This window comes from Uloborus diversus, chromosome 6 (assembly GCF_026930045.1).
Source record: "Uloborus diversus isolate 005 chromosome 6, Udiv.v.3.1, whole genome shotgun sequence".
Taxonomy (NCBI): Eukaryota; Metazoa; Arthropoda; class Arachnida; order Araneae; family Uloboridae; genus Uloborus; species Uloborus diversus.
This window is the reverse complement of record NC_072736.1, coordinates 34,032,380-34,052,888: the sequence shown is the minus strand read 5'-3', so window position 1 is coordinate 34,052,888 and position 20,509 is coordinate 34,032,380. Positions and strand designations below refer to the sequence as shown.

Below are 20,509 nucleotides of genomic sequence, written 5' to 3'. Positions count from 1 at the left end.
TTCGAATAAAATAAGTAAAGAAATTATTATCTATTTTTAAGCCTTTAGTATAAGACAGATAGGTTAATCAATATTATGTAATGGTAGCAGATGAAAGACTAAAGAAAATTTATGAGTAAGAAAAAAAATAATATACTCTAAAACATCTAGAGGCATAAGACGTTTTCGTTTGGTCCTACATTAGGGTATAGTACACCTGAATAACATTCCAGCTGAGGTGCCCGAACTTCGGGCAGAGTGGATCATTTCACCACTTTGCCTCATAAAGTACAACTTTTATTTTGTATGATTGCATTATGTTGGCAATTCTTATTTCGAAAAAATATGAAGCAGTGCCATCGTCTAAAGGTCAATGACAGAGGAGTTTGACCACCGATTAGATGGGAAAGCAAACTTCCGGTTACCAGGTGGAAATGAACGCATCTAATTGCTTTGGGGGATGCCAGCTTTTGCAGATGTAGGTTATCCACTAAATTAAGTAGAGTCACATTCGAATAAACGGATCACGCGCATCAAATTTTTGGCTTTTCACCTCATTCAGATAGACTCGTCCTAACTGAACGTTTACCAATTCCATAAAATCCGTGGTCAAACTGTATCCGCAAAAGATAATTTTTAGAGGCACTTGAGGAAAAGAGTTTTTCTTTCTAACAAGATGTTATTATTAAAATGAAAAATTGCCTCTGGCAATTGTGGGGGGCGGAACTAATGGACGGAACGCTTTCCCGCATTGATTATCAACTTTTCCCGCTATTATGAGCTAAAAGGATTCATTTCTGCATTGCTGCAACAATCTAAAAGCCTCCCATTTATGCCAATTCGTTTTCATATATTTTTGTAACTTATACAATGATTACTATTTTAAAACATCCCTCGATTTATTGCCGTACATCTATTTTAACTCATTTTATAAAGCTTGTCAAAATTTAAGTGATAAGTTATAAACTATGGGCTACTTTCCTCTAAGCATTGAAATATAATTTTTCACATAATTCCAAATTATTGAACTAAAACCTGCTGCATATTTAGTTTTAAATTTACAAGGGATAAATTAAACTTTAAACACATATAAGCGTCAGTCCATGTCAAATCAAAATATTAATAATATTAACAATAAAATAAAAATCTTAACCTGAGTTTCATGAAATTTTTAGAAACCTTATTCTTTGTCAACTAAAATTCGTGTATAATTTTTAAATAAATTAATCATTCATAACTGATGAGCAAATAAGTTTTGAAAATCGTGAAAATAACTTTTTTTTTTTTTTTGACTTGCCGGTAGAGCTTTGAACTAATACAACTCAAATGATACTAGAGCTGCGAAGATGTGTAATACAGTGAATTCCCGTTATAACAAACTTCAAGGAACCAGATATTTTGTTCGCTGTAACTGGAATTCCTTTGTAATGGAATTCAAGCAATGTAACAGCAATTACAATGAGACTTAAAATTCAAATAGTTGAAATAGAAGTTTCGTTGTGTTGGTATTCGTTGTAACGGGATTTCCCTGTAGCTTATTTTAGAGACAATTACATGTTTTTTAATTTGATGAATAATTTTTAAGAAAACTTTTTTTTCACAAGATTTTGAAGTTTTAAAGATAATTTTAAATTATTCTTTAGGTATTAAATAATTTAATTAAAAAAATATTTCTAATCCTTTTTATTGACTACATCTAAAATATTTCAGAGTGAGACTTTGAATGGATTAGCAGTTACAGCAAATAATGTGGGAAAAGTTTTACAAGTTTTGCTAAAAATTTGCTTTAAAATGCTAAAACTCAAGTTTTATGGCAGCTACATGGTTCTATAATGCTTATTTTAAAGAAACTAGCATGTATTTTTATTAGTATGTCCCTAATGTTTCAAGAAAAACATTTTTTCAAAACAATTTAAAAATTAAAAATTCAAACATTTTTGAGGTGGTGTCCTTTGAAAATTATTATTATTATTATTTTTAATTTATTGAATATATCCAAGATTTTTCAGAGTGGGGTTTTGAAGGAATCAGCAGCTACGGCAGTTACAACAAAATATGGCAATTATTAAAATAAAGTGTCTTACATTACTTGCTGTAACTGCTGATCCCTTTATGATCTTTTTCTGATTATTTTTGGATGCATTCATTAAAAAAATATATATATGATTTTTTTTTTCAAAATTTTTTGTTGGATGAAAATTTTTTGATTTTAAATTTTCTTAAACACAATTTCTGAAAATTACTGAAATTACATACCAAATTAAGGTGCATGTAATTGACTTTAAAACTAACTGTTATGCAGCTGTATATCTCCCACAGAACTTGAGTTATAACATTTTTAAGCACTGCAGGCAAGTGAAAAAAAGACCCTTTTCAACGATTTTCAAAAATGAATTACTCATCATTTATGAATGACAGATATTTTTCAAATATAATGTGTAAAATTAAGGTGTCAAAGAGTAATAATTCTGAAAAATACATGAATCTTTGAGAAGGCCAAGTTCTTGCGTTGTTGATTTACGTAGAATGACCATTAAGCTAACCTCATTTTAAAACCTTTTAAAAACAAAATGAATTAAGAGAATGTTCTATACATATTCATAAAAATAAGTTTTATTAAAGACTAATACATTCGAAGTCAAACTTTTCATGTCGAAAAGCCTTATGTAACAAATTTATATTTATGTAATAAAATAGTCTGTTAGAGCTGAAGTTGAACTGATGAAAATGTTCATTATGACCTCAAAACACATGTTTTAAATTTTTAAATGAGTGTTTTTATGCTAAGATGATACTGCAAAAGTACTCACTAAATAAACGGTATGAGATGTTTAAATATTAATACATGATTGTATAAATATATATTATAATATCGTATGACATATATAATTGTACGGTTTAATACGCCATGTTTGAAAGCGCATAAAAAGTCTATTTTTTTACTAACGCATTTGTTATTTGTTTTTGAAAATGAAGCGCTACAAATTTAAACTTTTAATAAAAATTGTTATTTTGCATATATCTAGCAAAGTTCAATTTACGTTTTGTTTGTTAACACTGAAATGGATTTGAACCAATCACTACTTTTGCACAACTGCATAGGTAATTTTCTATGATGTTTTTAAATATTCGCGTGTGTACATAACAAAAAAAAAAAACAGATAATGGCAAAATATAATTGCACTTACTACTTGAGTCATAACAGTAGTAAGATTGAAAATAACTGTTTGTACTTGATCTTTTTAGAACGAATTTTACAGGAGGTCAATTTACGAGATTCTGCATTTGAAGTGTTCCTTACTGCTTATGTTTATTAGTATAATTCAGCAAATAAGTTGGGGGATTAATTGCTTAAACTGAGAGATTATACAACTTCGGAAGTCACTAAATAACGCGCACAGTAACGTAGATGGTAAACTAAAATTTTCAAACTAGACAGAGGGGAACGGGAAAAAGCAATAGTAGTTATAATAAGTTTTTTCATTGTTCAACGGGCTCATTTTCATCGGTTTTTTAGTTCATGATAAAATGGAATTAATGTTCTGGAATATGAAAATAAATACATGAACTTATCATTACTATTTCTTTTTCTCGTGCGAACCTTTTCTTGTGCTTGCTACAGGACTAGAAACCATTATGTTAAGCGTATCGCAAATGCTGCTTAGTCATCACTTGTACTTCTAGAACTGTCATGAAGGCTACAGAGTTTAGTCGGAACATTGTCTTTTTCATTCAAAGAGAAAACCTGGAAACTTCTTTTTCCACTACCCTCAACTTATTTGCTGGATTATACTAATAAACATATTCACTTAAGATCAGTTATCTTTTAAAAACTTTAAAAAAATTCTTTGTGAAAAAACATACGGACGTAACCAAAATAAAAGAACCAAGGAAGGTGAGGTGGCTATGCGAGAGATGCAACTTTCTCAAAGTTAGTGATTTGGAACTTTTATGCTAACAATTGGCTCACACCAATAAGACGACTGCTTTGAAGTAACAAACAATGCGAATCAAGAAACGTTTGCAGTTGAAGAATGTAAAGACGCATATTTTTCAGTTGGAAACTATGCTGTCGTCAGTTTTAAGGAGTTTTCCCCAGGGAATGTCATCGAATTACAGTTAAGTGGATATATTATTTATTCCATGGCATGATAGAAAAATAGTTGAAAATGACCATCGACGTCCGTTGCCATATTTTCTTACACGGAAGTTTTCTACAGCATAAACCCACTCAAAGAGATAAGCGACAGTTTTTTTTTTACTTCAAATAGTTCATGTAAATTGATAAGGTTAAGTAAATTATTAAATTCATTGACCGCCAAACCTGAACAATAAGTTTTATTCTCATCAAAACTTGACATGAAACTATTGTTTTACTCAAAACTGCAATCAAAACTTAAAATGCTGTATTTTGCTCAATTTTTTTTACTTGTTTCTGCTGATAAATAAAATTTTGTGGAGTTGCTTCGTTACAGTGCTCTTTAGACACATTAAAAATTAACGTGAAGGCAAAAAGTCATTTTGTATAAGTGAAGATATCATTTTATCGGTTTAAGGGGCTACAGTACCTTAAAAATGATTAAACGGTCAAAACAATTTTATTGCTTATTTCAAAATTAAAAATTATTCCGACCTCATGGAACAAGGTTCGTCGCTTTAGTTCAAATAGTTAAAGATTTATGAGTGGTTTTTGGTCATGCTCACTATGTGCTCTTCCGCAACCCCCCCCCCCCTCGGTGATCTTTTTTTTTTGTGTGTGTGTGTGTGTGTTTTCATGTCAGTAGAATCCCTAAGGATATTTTTCTATGCTAGATACAGCTTTAAAGTAATACTTTTTGCAGTCAGGAAAATATAATTAACAAAATTGTGCATTTGAAAAGTATTTTATAAATTACTCAAATTTTTAGAGCATGCTATACCTTTAAAAACAATATTAAAAAAATGCGATTTTTTACATAATTAATCACAGAAAATTTTCTAATGAATATATAAACAAATGAATGCACATACTTTTAGAGATGGTAATTGTGATCGCTTAACAAAAAAATTAAATAAGTGCAAAAACAAAAAAAAAAAAAACTTTTAGAATTTAAAATTAAAAAGAAATTTTTCTAAATTTTATGAATTTTTTTAAAAAGTTGGCAATATTTTAAAGTTTTGAAAACAAATTATTGATTGCGAAATAAGTATGCATGTTATGGTTTCAAAAAAAAATAAAACTTCTTAAATGAAAAAAAATGTTTTAAAGGTAATGTGACCATTTTTAAATAAAGATTACGGTGTTTTTTACATTTTCAGCAAATGTAACCGAAAAACAAAACTAGTTAATTGTTACTTTTTTTCACGTAATGCCACACGTTTAATTTCTCCATTATTAAAAACATAAATTTCTATTATTATAATTTTTATAAATGTTGTGAAAATAAGACGAGAGCTGAGAAATAGAGCATTACTTACATTTAGGTTTTCGGTTGACAATGAAAGCATCAAAATTGGAGGTAAAAGAGATAAAAGAGCTCATGCTAAAGATGTAGAAAATTTGAGGTAGGTTGTGGAAGATAGACCTGGAATAGCTTCAGATGTCATGCAAAAAAGCAGTGAAAAGTGGTTCATGAAATATTTACCGCAAATTTGGAAATGAACACAGAACATGAAGAAGGGGAAGGGAGTTAAACGAAACATAAATTATCTGTTAGTGAAACATATTCAACATTTTCCCATTCTCACACACAAATATTTATACTCTGCATTCGAATGTGTACTATAGAAAATATGTATATTTTTTTAAATAAAATTTGTAATATTTTTATTTTGAGTTTAGTGTAACTGACTAGTATGAAGTTATTCAGTATTTAAATTGCTTATTCAATATTGTAGGCTAATTTATATAAATGAAACAAAGAATATATATATATATGTGTGTATATATGTATGTTCCCTATACAAATCCACAGTTTATGTCGGATCTTGACCAAATTTGGCAGAGAGGTACTTGTGCACCCGAGAAGGAACGTAGGGGGGGGGGGGTTAGAACGTTAAAAAAGTACCGAAACGTTCGAATTTTAATTTTAGGGCCCGAAAATGGCATTAAATGGCTCTTTCTACCCGAAATAATTATCCGATTTCTTTGATTCAGGACCCATTCGAAAGTCCGCGAAAAACACCCTTGGAGTTCATTAATTTCCTTTGAATTTCAAAAAGGCTGTGAAATCACAGGGAAAAAAAATAAAAAAAGCACTGCTAAGCCTAATGTAACAGAAATTTTAAATCGGAAAATTATCGTTTGCGCAATCTCATTTTAAATTAGCGTTCAGAAGTATGCCACTTTTTTTTCCTCGGCTGTGACTGAATAAAATTTTGTTTTTGTTTTGTGGTAAAAATTTCCCCTTTTAATAATTATTTGGCGATTTTTATTTTAAAGATTTTAGTTTTATTTATGGAGCGTTGCGTTTAATTTTCTCAGGAACTTTTGATTTGCCGTGTTTTATTTCTTTGAGAGTGATTATTTTGACGGGAAATTTTGTAGTATTTTTTTTTCTCTACTTGAAGCCTTATTCTTGAACATGCGTCACTTGACAAAACTTTTATTTTCGAGGTAGACTGTGCAAAACCGGGAAATGCAGCTAGTGTTTTTTATTAAAAAAAACTGTATTTTATAAGAAAATTTTTGAAACATTTAAGGAGAATATTAAATTCATGTAGTGTAACGAAATTAATTAATATTTTTTCGTAAAATGGCAGACATCGTATAAAACAGATTTTGTAATATAAAACTCCTCAAATTATTATACAGCAATGATTCTGTAATAAAATGTTCAAGGTTCCACATATTATGAAATATTGTTCCTGTAAGGAATACCTCTGATTAAAAGTATGTATTAATATTTATTATCCAACAAGTAGTAGATTAATACATTCATTATTAAGGTTGTTCTTACGAAAAAATTATCCATTGACGATGATGATTTTTCCACAGTACTTGGTCAATGACTAATTGGCTTTAGCAAATAAAATGACATGTATCGATTGGCATGTCGTTTGAACCATGAAACTGCAAATGTGTTTTAAGGCACAAGATTAAGGAATTAGAGGAATTAGACGTGAAGTAATTAAAATGTTCTTTTAACGGGTAACCTTGTTATGTTACCCGTTACCTTGTTATGTTATGTGTAAACCGCTGCCAACGCGTTTTATGCCATAAGTCTATCATATATTTCCAGTTTGCTTGTTTATATGCCAATTTCCGACTATTTGTCAACGTTGTCCATCTTTTACATTTAGCTATAAAAACAGTTCTACCACTATCTTTCAGGGAATGACTGAAAAAACTTATAATTTAGTGTAACAAACATTTTGATTTCTGGAAAAGAATGATTGAAAAAGATATAGTCAATTTTTTGACTGAGCAAATATTTTTCAGTGTCACACCTATCAAAAAAAAAAAAAAAAAATCTCAATTTAAACCATTTATTCCTAAAAATATAGAAAATGTTCTAATAATTATGACTGAATTATTTTATGTGAAATGTCTTTAGTGTGACAACTGTGTCTTTTTTTAGTCGATGACTTACTTGGAAATTCTTAGTGAAATTTAATTTTAAAAGCAGGAATTAATTTTATCAACAATATTTTCATCTTAAAATAATTCATCTGGTAAAACATATTTTTACCGATAAAAAATATAAGTTGTATTCTCTTCTAAAACTGAATACTATTCATTTCACTATTGATTTTTACTGCTGATATTTTACATGATTATTATTATTTTTTTTTTTGTATAATGCTGTAATGAATTATATTTTTAAACGCTAGGACAAAAGTAATGTTTTTATTTTGAACCATTGACACTTTATGAAAATTATCATAGTACTTATAAGGGTGATACTATGACGTTAACCGATTTGTTTTCTAATTTATGCGGAAACGAAGTATCAAATGTACATTAACCAAAATGTCTACAGAAAGGCACTGTTTTTAAAAAACGAATGCAGTGACAAAATATCCCCTACATACTTTGAGAACAAATGTATTTTTAATGCCATTTCAAAGTGAATAATTATTTATGAATTGGTGCTGTTTAATTGTTGTAATTAAAGATATTTAAGTGATATTTTCTTTAGGAAAAGTATCTTTGGGGTTGTCATTATAAAACTCTATTTAAGCTCTAAAACTCTACAAGAATTTAGCAATTAAATCAGTGTGGAAGGAGGAATTAATAAAAAAAAGGCTAAAAAAGAAGGAAAAAAACAGTTCAAAGATTTTAGGAATAACCCGTCTGTGACTTAACATAACAATTAACGAGGGAAAAAAATAGTGCATCAAAAATGTATAAATACTTTGAAAATTCGTTCAAAGAAAGAAAATAGTAGAGTGGAAAACAGTGGAATTTCATGTTCATAATAAATAAATCCACTTAAAACTTTAGAATTTTCGATACTGTTGTTTTTTTTTTAAATCAAGTAACTTATTAAGTTTATTCTTGATTAAGTTGTTAATTTCAAGCTTTCAAAGTCATTCATTCACAAAATTGCAAAATTCATAACACAAATAAAACATCTGCATGCATATGCATTCTAAATGCGTTAGATACAGCTCAGCAGTAGAGAAAAGCCAAAAAACCAAATTTTGGGGTGGGAAAGAAAACAAAAGTGCATGAAATACTAAAAGTAGCATAGTAAAATTTTAAAATATTGAGAAAAAATGAAAAAGTCCTCAAGTGTTTAAAAAGACCGAAATGAATATTCGTAATTATATTTTATTTGCCAAAACAATACAAAAATGAAAAAAAAAATCCATAAAAATTAAATGATGTTGAAAATTCTGCTGATTTATGCTACACTAAAGGTCATGTTAGACACAGCACTTTCAGCTCTAAGCTGCTACTAAATGTATATAAATAAATGTCAATTGAAACTAATTACGCTCGACAAAATACTCTTGTCTAAATACTAAGAACAAAGCATGGATTACTTACTTATTTAAATGACAAAAGTATAAAAAGTATTTTTTTCTAAAATTACATTGAAAAACAAATGTTTCGTTGAACTAAGATCTTGTTCCTGAAAAAAATGGGTTCGCTCCGCTTCAGATTAACGTCACAACTTTGCCCTCAGACCGTAACACGGTGCGAAATTTCTATGCGAATATGGTTTGGAGAAAGAGTTATGACGTCAATCTGAAGTGGAATGCTACCGAATGTTTCCTAGAATTGGGCCATAAGTAAAAATAGTCAATGGCAAGTACGTAACATAATCCATGCTTGATTATAACATATAATAAAACTACATATTTGTAATTAATTAATAATGAATCATGATCTTCCATTGTGAAATATTTAACCTTATGCAACGTATTATATTATTAAAACGATAACTACTTATTTGAAATAGTGATACACTTTCTGCACAGAAAATTACTGTAACACGACAGTGGCTAAGAGGACAAATAATTTCACGGAAAAATATTTTGCAGTTGAAAATATTGTTTCAAAGAAATTTCTCCGTTTTAAGTTCTCCCACAGCGATTTCAATTCTAAATATTTTTAATACTTCTTCTAAAATTTATATTTTTGTTCGTTGTAAAAATCTCTTGACCTGTTGAACTAATTTCATTTAATACTGGTATTTCGAAATCAAATGCGATTTTTTAACCCTCTTTCGTAATCATACTTCAAAGTATCAATATATATATATATATATATATATATATATATATATATATATATATATATATATATATATATAATATATATATATATATATATATATATATATATATATATATATATATATATATATATATATATATATATATATATATATATATATATGTGTGTGTGTGTGTGTGTGTGTGTGTGTGCTTCCCTTAAGGAGGTTTGTTGAAATAGTGAAAACTTATTAGTGCTGGTTGGCGTTGGGTTATTTTTTATACTTGTATTGAGAAGGTAGGCTCAAGGAAAGTAGTTGAATTAACTCAAAACCTCACCAATAACCTAATCCTATCTCAATGAACCCAAAACGAAGCAAACATTTTCAAGGTCACATTTCATCTTCACGGAACTATACTATATTTATATTCAAGTTTAAGCTCATTTAAAATTGCCGTATGAAGAAAACTTGCTGCAAAGTAGAAAACAAAACTAGTTTAAGAAGGTTTTATTCTTTTAAGTTTTCTGAATAGTGGTTTTTGTCGTAGCCGCCATTTCTTGAGTATAATATTGCGTCATAGTTTATTATAACTTTTTACCACCACGAAGTTTGCCTTTTGTGAGGGGGATTTTTTTTTCTTTTGCTACTGCGTACTTAGCTGTCTTTTCTTCGCATATATATTTTTTTGATTCACCAAATTTGCAATTCGTAAATTTTTTAGAATGAAAAAAAGACGAAAAACGCAAAGTACAAGCTAAGCAACGCGAATCTCAGACGTTTGATCGAAAGTTGTCAAGCTAGTTGGAAAATATAGCGACCACTCAATATTGCTCGTTTGGATACAATATTTTTCCTTTGTCTTCCGAAACTGAGAAAGTTATAAAAAAACTGTAAAGTAAGTACTTTACTTAGCATGGGAGTTTTACGGCTCACATAAATGTTTTTTTTTATTGAGAAAGTTCATAACATTATTTGTGACTGCAATATTTTATGCTGCATAACCTTTTTTTGAAATGGTATGAATTGCTATTGGAAGACCATAATTATCTAAACTACGCACACACAACATTCTAGCACAATTAACTACACACACTTAAAATGAAACTGAATCGTAATTGCAATAAGAAAGCCAGGTCTGGCTCTTAGACAACCCACCTCGTCAGCAATAATGATTGACCCCCTCCTTGAACCACCAGGACTAGGGCTAAGGTCCACATAAGAGCCCCTACGACTTCCCACTCGACTGCCCATGCCGGCACTTACGTCAGTGGAGCCCTTCCTGGATCCTGGTTCTGGGGAAGGCTCCTTGATCAAAACAGGCACTTGAGGACCCTTGCCTTTCGGAGCGGCTGTTTCTTTTGTCTCCTCAATTGCAATTTGGGGCACAGCTGCTTGCTTGGCTGTAGTCTTCTTTTCCTCCTGCGAATAATTGAGTACATTACTAAATGTTTTGCATCATTTTCAATTCATTTCCAATATTAGTTAAACAGAACTACTATTTCAAAACGTACTGAATTGCAAAATGATTGGTTCATTTGCAAACATGAACCAATTCACCTTTAAATGTATTAGCTAATTCAAACCAATCTTATTTATTAATGCCTTGACATACGATAACGTCTCAGAGACGTCAAAGAGTCTGTAATAGCACATGAAATGGATGACGTTTTGGAGACATTATAGTCCTCAAGAGTACATGGTGTGAGTGACCAATTGCAGGCATTAAAATCTACAATAACATATGAAATGAATGAAGTGTCGGAGACGTCCGTCTGGTCTTTTTAGAGACATTAAAGTGTACAATAGTACATGAAATGAATGGCGCATTAAAGACATTAAAACTCCACAATGGCACATGAAACTAATGAATACTTGGAGACGTAAGTCTGCAATAGCACATGAAAAAAATGACGTAATAGCACATGAAGTAAATGGCGGGGACATCAAAATTTGCAAAAGCACATCAAATTAATGAAGTAAAGACATTAAAGCTTGAGATAGCACATTTAATCAAGGAGATGTTAGAAACATTAAATTCGGAAATGATCCATGAAATGAGTCCAAGGCGCTAATGTTTGTCAAGCAGTTCAAGCTGTGTAATAAAACTGTTTTAATCATATCCATAAATTCAATTATGGATATGATTAAAACTAAATCTTTAAGGCGACAGATACATCTATCGCAACAAGGGCCCCTTGTGTACAGGGGCGGGTACAGGGGGGAGAACGGACACATGTTGACCCGGATCCAAGTCTGAAGGGGGCCCGAGATTTTTGAAATGAGGGGTGAAATACATGTAAGGACGTGGGGATAAACAGTATGGAGAGACCCATAAAAGTCTTCTGACTGTGACGGGCCCCAAAATTTCTTTGCACGCCCCTGCTTGCATCAGCATGTGTACCTAACATTCATTATCTCTGCTGCGATTGCGCTGAATCAGCAAGTGATATTCCAAATCACTGCGTTGAAATTGTATTATAGCTATTTTCAAATTAGCGCGCGGCAACACGTGAACACTCTGAAAGGCTTAAGATGAAGTTTTTTTTTTTCTTTTTTAATTCTTTCATATAATTTCGTCCGCCGTTTGGGTGAAACCAAAAAATATCGCCAAAGGAATATTAAGGTGGGAAAATCGCAACAGAAATCTTCATCCGAAAGTTTGACAAAATGAGTGGAGCAAGTTTATCGCCTCCATCATGGGAGTGTATCGTATAAGATAAGTTTGGGCTTCAAAAATGGTCAACGGAGTAAGACATAGGTACCGTTTTCAAAGCACTGATTGTGGTAAAACCATCAGGCACTGAATATCTATTGTTTGATTTTTGAGGTAATCAACTTTTTTTTTCTTGAGGCAAATGATATAAATAACATAAGGAATAAAAGATGAGTGAAAAAATATGTATATATAAATATACATATACCATACAATACCATACAATTCAGGAAATATTTAACTTTTCCGTAACCTATAAAAATACCATTTGTTTGAAAACATGAAATTAAAGTACATCTCCTTTCTTGTTTACATTTCATCAAGATTAAGAACTTGGATCAAATAGATAAAGTATGCTTCGCTCTGATAGTGAAAAATTCTTAAATACATAATATGATAGAAAGAATAATATTTTTTTCCAGGTATTACTGAAGTTAAATTAAAACTGAATTACTGAATTAATTAAAACAAATCTTATCGGGGTAGAAAAAAAAATTACAGTATTTTTTTTGAAAGTACCTTCTTTTCTACTTTTAGAGACTCTTTCTTTTCAACCTTTTTCTCAACTTTAGTTTCTTCCTTCTTCTCCACTTTTAGCTCTTGTTTCTTTTCAACCTTCAGTGATTCTTTCTTTTCGACTTTTACTTCTTCTTTTTTCTCTATTTTAGTTTCTTCTTTCTTTTCTACTTTCTTTTCTTCCTTCTTTTCCACTTTCTTTTCTTCCTTCTTTTCTTCAACTTTCTTTTTCTCTAAGAAAGCAAATAAAACAATTTTTCCCCATTAAAGCAAAGTGTTAGAAATGTTAAATTGTTGTCTTATGTAAATGAAATTGATTCAATTAATTTCTTTTAAGCCTAAACTTATTACGCATTCGGCATATCTGGTGCACAGAACATTTGATAATGCTCTAACAAAATACTTAATGAAAAATGCTATCCTCACGTTAAATGCACTAAAAGTCAAAACATAAAGTATTGGAACTGTAAACAAAGCTCATGAATCTTAACTAGTGCACTAACTTTTATTATTTCCTTTGATTTACTTGTTGCATAAAAGAGAAAACGGCACAGATTGATCAGTTTATTTATTGATCAAAAATTGCATAATTCTCTCGAAAAGATCCTGGGAACATCCTTACACGGATGAAATTTTGAGTATAGGATAGACTAGAGTGCGTTTACGCAGTACCCTTTTTTCAAAACGAATTAAAACTGGAGAGCCAACAGTCATAACAGATTGATGCTGCTCCCTAGCAAATATCCTCACAAGTTTTCGAGCATCAGTCGAGCTTCGGTCTAGCATGCAGAAAGAATATGTTTTCTACTCAGTCCAGTAAATTTTGAGATGAATGTTTTGAAGCTGATTGTGAATAAATAATACTTATTTAAAACAGAACGAATATATAAAAATTAGCAGACTTTTATCATTTTTTTTTGAGAGTTGTACTTGTATGAACTGAAATGTTATAAAGTTTTTTTTTATTTTTTCACGCTAAAAATAAATCCAAACTTGGCGACGGGGCAAGTTTACGTATTGACGTCTGAGCACCTTTATGCAAGTTCTTACTGTGTCTTACTTCTAATTAGTATTTTCAGGCTATTTAGTTTTGAAAATAACTATTTAATTTTTAATTGAGTTACAAATTCGTATCTTATAGCTTACAATCCAGTAGTGTTATCTTCATGCGCGTTCAGCTTCTACTTTATACATTTTTCAGTGTGTAATAAATTTGCTTTATTTTTACGATGGTAAGACATTATGTTCAAAACACTAACAGAATCGCGTTAGGTGTCAAAATAAATATGCGTAAACGTGCCCCGTGTTCGGGGGAAGTTTACGCAATTGACTTGGACTCGAAAATAATTTTTTTTCGGTTAAAACCACAAACTGAGCAACAACTGAATATACCAATTTTGATCCCATTAAATGTTTCATAAAACCGCATTGTCTAAAATTTCTCAAGTTAAAACATAAAATTTAGAAAATTCATTGAAAAAAATCCACGTAAATGTGCCCCGATATACCCTATGACGTGAATCTGCAATCTACATACTGGACAGTTGTATACAGAAAGAATTATCTTTTTAGTGAGAAAAAAATATTCCAGCATTGTCTATCAACTATCAAAGGCACTTCTGGCCCTCAAACAATGAAGGACTGCGTGCCAGGCGCCTTGCCTTCAGAAGACAACACAATTGATGGTGGTGCCATCTATGGACAGTTCGAGAATTTAGAACCAAGCCAGAAGCCGAATAACTTTCTGGTCTGGCACCCCCAGATGTATGTTTCACTTGGAGGACATTGTGACCACAAGCTTATTTAACTTCGCCCAGTCACCATTAATTTCGATGGTGGATCTTCGACCAGTGAGGATCGAACTCGAGACACTCCCGCCCTAAGACCAATGCCTTACCGATCAGACCACCACGGTCCATATTGTAGCATAGTTAGTTAATTCTAGTATAGAACCAATGGCGTGCGCGCAAAGCCTGCCACAAAAAGTGTCGTAATCAGTCAACACAATAAAACGCCTTGTTAGGATTTTTCAACATACTTAAATTGCTATGTCCCAATTGAATTATTAAATTTCACATAACAAAGTGATTTAATGTAAAATTATGTATCTCAGACTGTCATTTGGATTGATTTTGCAAAATAGAAGAAAACGTTGTGAACTTTAACTAGCAAAAGGATGTTAAAACACTGGAGACAAAATTTTAAAAGCATATCTCAATTTATATCTGCTCGATTGCTTGTATATCAACCAAACCAAACCCTGTGGCACGACAGCCCGTGCGGGCCAAGACCCACTGTGCCCAATTCAGTTTTCCTGTCCAGGGGCTCTGGGGGTGCAAGGCAGATGTTCCGTTTAGGAGGTTAGCCTAACGCGGAACCCCCAGTGTTTGGTTCCCAAGTACGCTAGGTATTCATTTTATGGACCCACTGAAGGGATGAATGGCTGAGTCAACCATGCCCAACCCGGTAATAGAACCCGGGCCTGTAGCGTGGGAACGCGAAGCGCTACCACTGCGCCACTGGGCTTTTTTTTATCAACAGCGAACAGAATTTCATTACGATGCTGGTTCTAAAAACCAGAAGTACGAAATTTGAAAACTTATGAAAATAAATGACGAAAGATTTAAAATACGATTTAATATGACTAAATAAGTGGGGGAAAAAATCAACATTCATGGTTGATTCAGAATTCTACAGACCATTAAATCATTACCTTCAACAGTCAATGTAGCAGAACTTTCCACTTTTCCAAAGTCATTGGACACCTCGATCTTGTAGCTTCCTGAAGATGTTGATGTTGTCTGTGTTATTGTCAAGCTGGCAAAAGTGCCGTCAAAACTTATTTTGGTTTCTTTAGATTCTTTCAGTACTTGCGTACCTCTGTGGATATTACAAAGGGGGAAAAAACGTGTTAATGAAAGCACTTAACTTTAAATGTGACAATACGAAGCATTTTTGTTGAATAATATTTTGAGCTACGTAAACGAAGTTTTATTGGAGGTTTAACTTTTGAACACCATATTTATTCTGCTATCCCAATTACCTGAACTATTAATAGCATTTACGATTTTTACTTATTTCTACAAAATTAATCATCGAATGTCTTATAAAAGAAACATAAAAAGATGAACATTTTGCAAACAAATCACTAAAAACAGGGTAACAGTTTTTAAATCTATTAATATTTAAATTTAAATGCATATCGTGAAAGTTTCATGATTTTTTTTACAACCTTTTAATGAATCCATGTTCAGAAAATGTATTGTTTAACCATCATTGCACCAAGCCCAAATATATACTTGGGCTTGGTGCCCAATTATTGTATTGAGTTAAACATTTAGTCGGCTAGTTTCTGCCATTATCGGATAATTTTACAGAAACATCCCGGTTTTGCCAAAGGTATTTACATTTCCAGAGCAATACTAATTAAAACTATTCATATGTTGTAAGAAGTAATATCAGTAGCTGAGTTATGTCCAAAAATACACAATATTCAACAGGAAAAGAATAAGTGGTAAAATGCATATGAAAATGTTTTTATAAGAATTTTAAGAGATACTTTGGTAAATTAATTCATTGTTTATTTTCATTTTATTCTCCCCATTTTTAAATCATCAAGTTAAGATTCAAAACGATATGTATCTTGGATCAATATTTATTTACAATTAAATTCGATTTTCAGTGCTAAGTTAGAAAGATAAGATAAAAAATTTAAAACTTACTTGTACCACGTAACTGTGGACTTGGTTTTTGATTCAATTTTGCATGTAAATTCAGCACTTTTTCCTGATTCTACTGTCTGGAATTTAAAAAAAAGAAAGGAAAATTATTTTTAATGAAATATGATATTTATATGATATTTTTATGATACTACCTTCGGATTTTTTTTTAATTTATTAAATTTTTTCCATTCATGTATTTGGTTCCAATTACGGATGTCCATTTTTATATACATATCATATAAAATGGATTACGAATGTTAACTCACCATGAACATTGCTCATTTAATGTGCATTTTGAACCATAACATTTATAGCATTTAACAATATTCATTAACTCTTTAAATTATTTCTAACTTATACATTTTTATTTATTATTCTAGCTATTTATCATTATTAATAATATTAATTCAATTTATTTAAACAGGATATGTTGAAATGACGCTGCTTTTATTTTTAAACATTTATCGTAAGTATAGTGTGATAATGCTGAGATATTGTGGTCAGCATCTTAGTAAAAAATTAAACTTCATGAGAAACTAAATGGCATAGACGTATAATCATTTACGAAATTTACATGATTTTGGGAATAAATTGTAATAATTTGATGCTTGAGTTATTATTACTCTATGCATATTCTTTTAATGGAACAATAACTATAGATCTTCCAAATGTTTCATTACTTGTATTGGGACGTAAAGCTGAAACATGATTATTTGTTGTTTTTTTTTTGTCTCATAAGCTCTAAAGACGTATATAGTGAATACGATTTTTATACTTACAATTGATTTTGGTGGCTGAACAATTTTCGGTTTCTCTCCAGTTGGTTTTCTGTAATATAAAATATATTATCAAACATTTATTCAAATAACACGTTGGCTAAGAATCAAATATGTACTAGAGTAGGAACAGGTTTGGAGGTCATAATCAAGGATCTGACAACTACATGGTTATGCACTATGAAATCCTTGGTTATAAGAAACGATCTTTTTAAACTTGCTTAATTAATCTTTCCTTGCGAAACATAATTATTAACTAATTCAACACTTTTGAGTATTTTTAATAATCCAATAATAAATTGGTTACATTAAACGAATTAGTTCTGTTACCGGCGTAGGGGGACCGGAGCAAGGTGACTATGTTAACAATTTTCGTTATTTATTAATTTATTTTTATGGATAATAGAATTAATTTTATATGAGCTGTTAAAGTAGTTCTTTATAGTATTATATATATATATATATATATATATATATATATATATATATATATATATATATATATATATATATATATATATATATATATATATATATATATATATATTGCCATTTAATTTTTCAAATATAAATAATAAAGGATATTTTTATTTTTTCATAACCTTAACAAATCGTCATCTTGCCCCAGTACTGGGGCAAGATGACAAAACTGGAAAGGTTTGAACATATTTTATGTTTTGAATATGTTATTTAGTTTAACAAATGATAACTGTGTTTTTACATCTTACAAAGTATCAAATTAAGCGCAATACATCGTAGCGTAATGTTGAAATATTAAGTTCTGCAGCTAAGAATAGACACAAAAAAAAAAAATGCCATTTTCAAAATTGGAATGTTCCTCATGCCACCACTCTTGGCTTTTACAGCATTGGGCCCATTCTTCTGTTGTATGGTAACAATATTCCTCTTGACAAGCAGGGCATATTATAGCACCATTCATTGAAGTTGATGCAACTGGAATGCTTGGCATGAATTGTGTAGACTTAGGTTACACTGTAAAAAAATTCCGAAACGTTCCTGAGTGTTTCTGTGTAACGTTTCGGGATTTCAGTGGTTTTTATCCACTTCCTGGAAATATCAAGTATCATTGTCAAAAAGTTTCCTGAATTGCTACAAGTTGTCCAAATGCAGACTTCACTCTGTTGTAAAAAACATTTTTAGCTCCCAGTTTAAATATTAACTAAGAGTATTTATAAGGTGTATCGGCTTCCATTTGATTACGGCTCGTCCATGTTGATTCAACTCCCGGAGGGAGCAAATAAGTATGGAATACGTAGCTTGGTAAGAATTGCAATCAAGCGAGGTGCTTAATACAAGCAATTCTGGCTTAGCTTTGTCCGTTTTTGCAACTGATTTGATTAATCGGGAAGGTGCTAAGCTGTTATATTATCACTACCTAAGTTTACTCCGACGTTCTGGAGACACGGCGGGCTTTAAATGGAAAGGTTTCTAAATTGTTTAGGAAGGTTACTGAATTTTAGCGGAGAACGTTCCTGGTTTTTGAGAGATATGTTACTGGCAGAAATTGGGCACATCAGCTGCCTATTATTTTGCAGGAACGTTTCTGAATCGTTTTTACAGTGTAACAGGAATTTAGCTTGAGTTCTTTTACTCCCTTTTTAACTTCACGAGCTTAATTTCCCTGTTTTTTTTTAAACTAATCCTTTTTTTCTCCTTCCGCTTTGCTTTTTGTTCTGACATTTCTTTGATGGTGTGCTTGTAAGAATTTGAGTTCAGTTTTCTGCTTTTTCATTTTTTTCTCTCATATTTTGTTGCTTTTAGTGCATTGAAATTAGAAACACACACTAACAGACTTCTTTGATGCATTGGAATCAGCACTTGCCATAAGTTCTGTTTCGTCTATAGGGATTATATGTTGGTTTTCTTCTACCAAGGTCTGAGGATTATCACAAAGACAAGAGAATTACTATTTTCAATCCCACATTCTTTAAACCCTTTATCGGCATTTCCAACTGTAGCTGCTTTGAAGTAAGTGGTGCTCAAAAGCTCACAAATATTTGTCTTTGTGATAGTTTGTCCTAGATGAATGATCGTACTTGCCACATGCTTGACTGTAGTAGGTTTTTAATGGGCAGAAAAGTAACACATAAAGAGCTAGATACGATGCGATGTGTGGGACGGAAACCAAACCATGATAATGTTTTTTTTTTTTTTCTTTTTTTTTCACTGCAGTATAAGATAGCTTGCAAAGTTATGTGAGATTTATGATTGTTAATAATCAATGGAGCATGCGATTTTTAGCTCGGTTTCATTCAGTAAGTTAGTCATTTGCTCAACTAGTTTATAGATAACCTCTGGTCACCCGGTTTTGAACGACACCTCCCTTGATTCAATGCGTCCTTTAGCTCCAGAGAAGATAGAAGCGCAAGGTCGCGTAGACAAACACACAGACAAATAAGCGTTTACAGAATTTAATAGAATGGACAACATAGTTAGTTTTATAAATTCCAAAACACGGGGCAAGATGACGAGCTCGTCATCTTGCCCCAGGTTTCGGCCCGTCATCGTGCTCCAGATTGCCTGTTTGAACGGAATCGTCTCCATTGCCATAAAGGAAGGCGATTAATTGACATTTATTCATGGCAACAGTAGTATTAAAACAAAATTAGTCATAAATACTGAAGAGACACGCGAAATCTTATCTGTATCTGTAACAGAGCTTATTTACACATGTATAAAAGTTATAACGTGGCAACGATAACCAATGAGAGCTTTAGAACTAGCACACATATGGCCATTTCAGCGTCTCTATACTATTGTTGAACGGATAGCAGATACGAGAGCCAGCAGTATCCAGTTGATGCTGCTACCTAGTAGAAAACGGAAAAAATAAGACATTCGTCATCTTGCCCGGCTCGTCATATTGCCCGGTCTCCCCTATTATTGTTGCTCACTGAAATAGAGGCCTCACTTCCTTTGCCCCTCAACATCTTCATAAGTTTACTCTAAAAATAATTTCTTCATAAATTTCCAGAATTTCTACAAACGATTTTTTTAATTAAAATACATCTAAAAATGATTTGTTCGTTAAAAATCGATTGTATTCTCGCTAAAGCGTGTAGAAATTGCGTTAGATTCGAAAACTCGTAAGTATTAAAGAAGCTACCCTCAGAGGGTGATATAGAATTGTCCAAC

The 20,509-nt window shown here is 31.3% G+C and overlaps 1 protein-coding gene across 1 annotated transcript in view; it reads right to left on the bottom strand.

The window, feature by feature from the left end:
- LOC129224536 (twitchin-like) overlaps positions 1-20,509 on the bottom strand; it is a 380,173-nt gene that overhangs the window by 222,427 nt on the left and 137,237 nt on the right. Inside the window, 5 exon segments of the mRNA XM_054859008.1 lie at positions 10,782-11,045; positions 12,859-13,088; positions 15,569-15,735; positions 16,578-16,654; positions 17,357-17,405. Coding sequence (XP_054714983.1) covers positions 10,782-11,045; positions 12,859-13,088; positions 15,569-15,735; positions 16,578-16,654; positions 17,357-17,405 — 787 coding nt within the window.